Source organism: Juglans microcarpa x Juglans regia, chromosome 6S, assembly GCF_004785595.1.
Source record: "Juglans microcarpa x Juglans regia isolate MS1-56 chromosome 6S, Jm3101_v1.0, whole genome shotgun sequence".
In the NCBI taxonomy this organism is placed as follows: domain Eukaryota; kingdom Viridiplantae; phylum Streptophyta; class Magnoliopsida; order Fagales; family Juglandaceae; genus Juglans; species Juglans microcarpa x Juglans regia.
Window position 1 is genome coordinate 6,191,252 of NC_054605.1, and position 7,304 is coordinate 6,198,555.

The window sequence follows — 7,304 nt, forward strand, 5'->3', positions numbered from 1 at the left end:
AGTCTGGTTGGTTGAGCTAGGCCGTGGGCCTAGTGGAGCATTGGAAAAATTTGACTGTTGTTGAGGCTAGTTTGGGCTTTGGGCAAGAAACGAAGGATGGGAAAACGCGTGTAGTTGTGTTTTTGAATTGAGAAATTGGATGATAGAGATTGTTATGGTTTATGTATATTTCTGTTGAGTGACTGCCATGTCATCCAATATACTGCTTATCATGTATCTGTGCATTTTTTGTTATTACTATTCAAACTGTTTTTGTAAATGCGTTGTGTAATGCCATGTGGTATGAATTGGATTTTGGGTCTATATGTACTGGTTATAACGTGTGGGTATATGTGCATATCACGACCCCAAGCCGAGATGGGGCATTATCTTGGTGGAGCTTATCTGGTCACTCGGAAGCGTAATAAACAGATGTGACGTCTCCTGAGTTGTCACCTGGCGAAAACGGGTGATAAGTGTGATTTTTATGTGATTTTTATTACTTTTGTAAGCATTGAGTTCTTATCCTTTGATATGTTGTTATTGTTTCTGTCATTTGGAGTGCCTAGGTCGATTTGAAGTTGATTATTTGTACTTTTGGTGGTGTGTTGGTTTTGTCTAAGAATGCAAGGTGATCGACACGTAATAGTTAGGAGTGTGTATGAATCTCGAAGAGTTCAAGTCCTTGTTTCATTTTGGCTTGGGAGAAGTTGTTTTGGTAGATGTTGAAGTGGATTTGGCACAGTAGTATTAAATTCAAGAGATCTTAGCCTTAGACTTTTTGGTGAGTTGATCGGAGTGTGCAGTCGAAGCATGTTACCTAGTGAAGTGATGGTTGGCAGTAATTGTTGTGATTATCTTCAGGAATCAGTAGTGACTTGACGCCACATAGGAATTTAAATTTTGAGGCTAGATTTTTATTTGGAGATTGAACGTCCAGTTGGGAGAATTATGAACATTGTTAATTAACTTGAGAAGAAATTGTTAGGTTACCAATGTGTGGTGTGCAATAAAGGCTTGGAAGTTGAAGTATAGGCATCAAGGGTGGATATAGTAATCAGATTTATGAGGTAAGAAGCATTAGGATCCATGGGTGTTGTATAGTACTTTCTTGTCAAATGGAGATTTTTGAAGTACATGACTTGCCTTGGAGTTTTAAACGTGATGCGCTATTAAAGGAACTAGTCGTGCTAATGCTAGATCTTGTGAAGTAGAGGCTAACATTATTAGTTTAGTGAGCCCTTTAGTAGTAGCTATAGTTAGCATGTCAATTTCGAGGACGAAATTTCTTTTAAGGGGGGAGGATGTGAGACCCCTAAAATTAGTGTGTTTTAGTTATTTATTTCTATTATTATTGTTTATTTTATTTTATTATTCTCTTCCTTTAGGGATTTGGGCCCAATGTGTAGTGGGTCAAGAAAGGACTTGGTTTATAGCATTCTGGACTGCTTAGGCTGAAATAAAGGGGAAAAATGGCACAGCCGTGTAAGTGAGCCCATAAGCTGAAACCAAAACCCAGCCCTTTCAACCTGTACGCCGTCGTTTTGGCCTAAGAGAAAACCTTGGCTTATTTTTCTTCATCTCCTTCCCAGTGCCGCCCACCCCCCTAACCTCTCTTTCTCCCCCTTCTTCTTCCGATGCAGAGAAGCTCGCACGCCGTTCACTACCTCGCGTCGCTACCCCTGCACCTCACCTCGGCAGCTCCCACCCCACCTCGTCCTCTTCCATTTTCCCACAGGTCTCTCTCTCACACTCGGTTTCAATCCCGCGCAACCCAGCATTGCCACAGCCAGCCCAAGCCAACGGCATTACAAGTTTCCCTCGCTGGCCTCCTCCCTTTCCCTAGCCATCGTAGCCTTCATCTTTCTCCCTTCTCCCCAAGTATCGCCTCCCTTTCATGGGTTCTCCCTATCTCGGCCTAGAACCACCGTCTTGAGCGTTGCTGCCCACGAGCATGCCAGATCTCCACCCCTTGGCCATGCCTTCCACCGCTAGCCATCGCCTAGCCCAACCGAGCCACTCTCTCCCTTTCTCCAGTTCAAAGCCCATGGTCCAGCCCCATGAAACCCACGGCGCCGCCGTGCTTCGCCATGCCCCGCCACAATAACCTTGTCCCCTACTCACCATCACCTCGGATCGCCATCCCCTTCACGAGAAACCCATTGGCAGTCCTTTGTCTCGTCCAGATTCGCTGCTACCATCCTGTACCACCTCTACCCCGCGTTCCACCCCTTTTGGCGTCACCTCGGTGAGCTAATCTACCACGTTGATTAATGTAAATACTGTTTGCATTCTTATTATTTTACTAACTACTTGGTGTCCATTTGCGTAGCTACTCGCGCACAAGATACCCTAGGCAGTGCACCTGATCATCCATAAGCCTGTTGTCTTGCGTTGTAAGTAATCTTCTAATGCGACCACTTTGAGATTAAAGTATACTTTTACACTAACACTTTTCTGCAGTCTGGTTGGTTGAGCTTGGCCGTCGGCCTAGTGTAGTGTTGGAAAAATTCAACTATTGTTGAGGTTGGTTTGGGCTTTGATCCAAAAATGGAGGATAGGAAAACGCGTGTAGTTGTGTTTGTGAATTGAGAAACTGGATGATTGAAATTGTTGTGGTTTATGGATATGTCTGTTAAGTGATCTGCCATGTCATCCAATATACTGCTTATCAAGCATCTGTGCATTTTATGTTATTACTATTCACACTGTTTATATAAATATGTAGTGTAATGCCATGTGGTATGAATTGGATTTTGGGTCTATATGTGCTGGTTATAATGTGTGGGTGTCTGCGTATCATGACCTCAAGCCGAGATGGTGCATTATCTCTGTGGAGCTTCTCTGGTCACTCGAGAACGTAATAAACTGATATGACGTCTCCTGGGTTGTCTTCAGCGGTGACGGGCTCGGACAAGATGATAACACTCTTGTGCCGACTATGTGGCCCTCTGCTGGCGGGCCGAGAGGGTGCTTGCTCATGCACGCTCCGGGTGCAGAGCTGGGCATTACTCATTACGAAGTCACATGCACGGACGTTACCTGTGGTGTAACGATGAGAGCCAGGTTGTGTAGATGCCCATATGGGAGACCATAGTTCATGCTTAATAAAATAAATGGTTAAATCGGGCCAATGGGGTTTTTGGCTTGTGTGGCTAAAATGTGTCATTTTTGGGAAAAAGTGTGGATTTGTTCTTGCATGTTCTACTGTATAGCTATGAATGTGTTGGCTACATTAATATGTTTGAATCTTTTGGATGTTGCTTGGTTGCTTACTTGCTAAGATTTCATGATCTCACTATGGTGTTTCCACCTACGGTTCCGTCTTATGGAACCATAGTCTATGAAGCGAGGGCTGGGACTTGATTATAATATCATTCATGCATGTAAGAAAGACTGTGTTCTCTTCTAGCAACAATATGTAGAATTTAATTCATGTCCAGTGTGTCATGAGTCAAGATTGACATCCGATAAGAGTAATATACCCCAAAAAGTGTTAAGATATGTTCTGTTAATTTTCTCTGTAGACCTGTATTTTTCTCTCATCTCTTTATGTCATGATCATGTCAAAACTTGAATTGTCAAATTTCTATCTCATTTTGTCGGGGGATATTGTCAATTCGCGCGCCTGGCTTAAAATTTATAACGTGGAGAATTTATTGGCATTTCCTCCTCGTTAATGACAAATCATAAATATATGTATGTATGTTGTTCATGTTCTAATTTTCGGCCTGCAGGATATAATATACAATTGTTTAGCACGGACATTTATTTATTTTCCTATAAAATCATATATTACTGGAATTCTTGTTTTTGTCAGCAAACTATGTAATTTATATATATAATTTAGTGTCAAGAGGCTCACGGGGTTGACGATGAAAATGGAGTAAAAATGGGATCTTGGCATCTGGTCTGAGTTGAAGAGAGAGAGAGTTCAAGAAGGTGAGGGGCAAAAGCAGAGTATAAGGATAGGATTGCTGAGAAGGAAACGGCGTAGTTTGGAGAAGAAGAATAAACGTAGTCGTTTTGGGAGTCCATGTCTTTTAGAGTTAATTAATGTGTAGCCTTAAACGGCACAAGCTATAGTTATCATATGTAATTTTTAGTTGTATTAAACTCTGCATTTTAAGTCAAGAAGCTAGAGGGTCTTTTAGTCTTTTACGCAAGAGTTTCTTTGGGAAAGGGAACACGAGTACTTATGGGGGGAAAAGTGAGATACTGCAGCATTCTGGAAATTGTCAGATCTTTTTTGGACATATATGGAGGTTAAGGGTGCCTCGAATCATCCCTGCTATTAACTTTATGAATTACAGTATTTTCTTCATCTCAATTCTATCATCACGCATACAGTACATTCAATCATTCCATTGCATTTCACTACAAATATTACATCCAGCACGTAACAATTAGCGGCGTTTTGTTTTAGTCAGTGCCGGCCAGTATGATATTTAATATTGGCATTTTGTTTGATCTGTTAGTCGATCGAAGCGTTAATTGCAAGAGTTTGATTGAAGCTGATATATAATAAATATTATAAAATTTATTTTTTATGTGTTTGCGATCTCTTTTCACCAAGCCTTTAAATTCGGATAAAAATTTAAAAAAATCTTGAATTCTATTCTTCTTTATATTTATAATTAAAATAGCAAATATGAATCAGATCATATATATTCATGATCACACGCATGCGGGACCAAATTAAAGGATCCGAATCATAAATACCATTACTCCAATGTCGCAGCAGCGCATGCAGAATTTGAACACGTACGTACAACTTAATAAATGACGATTCCTGATTATCGATTCAATGTAAACAACAAAAATCAGTAGCATTTAAGAGGGGGAGGGAGGCATCTGTTGCCAAGAAAATACGTACCCAGCTTGCTAGCTAGCTACATTATTAATTCAAACGACTGGTAATTTCTTTGACAGTTAATAACTCCCCGTATTAATGATATCATGCCAATAATCCGTCTCATTTCTTGCACGTTCCTCGACAGCATTACTTGATCCACTGCCAGCACTGCCTGTAATCAAGCTGTTTGCAGATAAAATATGGTTGCCCATATTATTAACAACACCATCATAATCATGATGAAGATGACGATCTCCAACGTCCCCAGTAACCAGATTCATCTTGTGGAGCTGCATGGTTGATATTTCATTGAATTCATTTAAGTACGTTTGATGATCCCTTGCGTTGATCTCCAAGAAACCTAATGCAGATACCTCAGAGGCAATATCACAATTGCCACCCATGCCAAGACCAAAAACGGAACCAGAATCGACGCCACCATGATGATCATTTCCTGCAGCTAGCATCGACTCTAACATCACGCTTTCCCATACTTTCAAAACGTCAAGGCAACGTGGGGGTGCGAGTTTACTGGTGGTTGTTTCATTGAGTAGCATGCCCGAGGCTGCAGCCGATGATCTTCCTGAAGAGAAGCCTGGCGGCAGATCGTATAATTGGTAGCATAACTGTGACTCTCTGACTAGTCTTTCTTCGGCCTCAAGCCGAGTGTTCTCCCACTGAGCCATGTGGCTAAGATTGGATGCGCTTTTGGGGTCACCATTTGCAGACTCAAGAACGGTGCCTTTTGGCTTGTGAGTAACTGGATCGATGCCCATCATGGTCAACCTTTTCTTAAGATGTGTGTTCCAGTAATTCTTGATCTCGTTGTCAGTTCTCTTTGGCAAGTGTGTGGCTATAGCGGACCATCTGGAGGAAAAAAAAAAAAAAAATGCATGAAGTTAATACAATATATATATATATATATATATTTAGCCTAAGATCGATCCATAATATTATTCAAACTATATATGTATTGCAATATCATGTAATCATCATTTGCGTATTGGTGCTTTACAACCACTGATCAGCATCATTTTGTGTCTACAATATTATTCCTTTTAATTTTACTCGATTCATATGTATTTACAGAATCCTAAAGATTTCAGGGTAGAAGGAAATTAAAAAGGCATTCTGAAATTCATGTTTTTATTTATTTTATTTTATTTTTGTCCTTGCTCAGAAGAAAAATGAAATATGGCGTTTCAGAGTTTGATTAATGAAACTTTAACTGAAAATACAAAGCAGTCTGGTTTGTAAGTCGAATTAAGGTGCATATTTACATCCACATGCCATAATATATATGGAGCTCAAAAGCTTAGATTAAGTACTAGACTACACAAAAAGAAATGGCAGAATAAATATGATCCCCGAAATAATCGACAAACTAATTAAACTGCGTAAATTTATTATTGTAGCTAGGATAATACCATAAAATGCTTTATATATATATATATATATATATATATATATATAATCTAAAATGCAGAGATTTAATGTCCGGTTTCAGTGATTAGTGATTACCTGCTGCCAAGAAGAGCATGAAGTTGAATGATGGTTCGGTCTTCAAGTAAACTGAACTGCCCCCTCTTAATATCAGGTCTGAGGTAATTATTCCATCTCAGTCTGCAGCTCTTCCCACATCGTTGAAGACCTACAGAGAAACAGCCAATTAATTAAGAACAATGATCACCATTTTATTTTAAAGGAATTAATTAAGAAAATTTAAATTTAAAGCACCATATATAGGGAATCAAATGCATATATATAATATATATAGAATTTTCGCATAAATTTTTGTGCAGCACCCGAAGCTAGCTAAAACCATGTAGAGAAAACAAAACAAAACTTAACCTGCTTTTCGTGGCAAACAACGCCAGCTTCCACAGCCATATTGTTGAATATAGGCGAAGAGTTTCTGGTCTTCTTCCGGTGTCCATGGACCTCGGTTCATCCCATCGGCGTTGCAGCATGGAGTCCTTCCCATTCTAGTGTTAAAGCAAGCAGAAGAAAATAGGCTTGGAATATTGAAGCTCTTTCAGCTGAAATAATTTGTAAAAACAGTGAGTAGATGGGAACGGATATGAAGCTGATAGATACTAAATAAACGTGTGAAAAGTGTGTATATATATATAGAGAGAGAGAGAGAGAGATGTCTCAGGCGCCAGAGCTAGAGCATTTAGTACGGGACAAAGTAATGGCCATTTCATTGTATATTAAAGTTTGTCAATTTGCCTTCGGTACAAAATCCAATAATGATAAACCTATAAATTATATGAAATACCTACTGCTTCTTCATACTCATAAATCAAGCGAAATAATAGCAAGATGCATGAGCTGCAGTTGGGCGAGTTGGACTAAATGCAGGCAGATCAGAATGAGCTACCCGCGTTTATAATTTTCAGTTGTAGAGTCGTAATTTAGATCTTAATTAGGTCCCTCGAAGTTGTGCGCTAGCTAGCTAGGTTCATCA

The 7,304-nt window shown here is 39.8% G+C and overlaps 1 protein-coding gene across 1 annotated transcript; it reads right to left on the reverse strand.

The window, feature by feature from the left end:
- Positions 1-4,605: 4,605 nt before the first annotated feature.
- LOC121236449 (transcription factor MYB106-like) lies at positions 4,606-7,019 on the reverse strand. Its single transcript, XM_041132878.1, has 3 exons — positions 6,686-7,019; positions 6,356-6,485; positions 4,606-5,701 (listed from the first exon to the last, which is right to left on the reverse strand). Exons 1-3 carry the CDS (start codon positions 6,816-6,818, stop codon positions 4,912-4,914), a joined length of 1,053 nt encoding a protein of 350 aa, XP_040988812.1. The 5' UTR covers positions 6,819-7,019; the 3' UTR covers positions 4,606-4,911.
- Between the last annotated feature and the right edge of the window lie 285 nt (positions 7,020-7,304).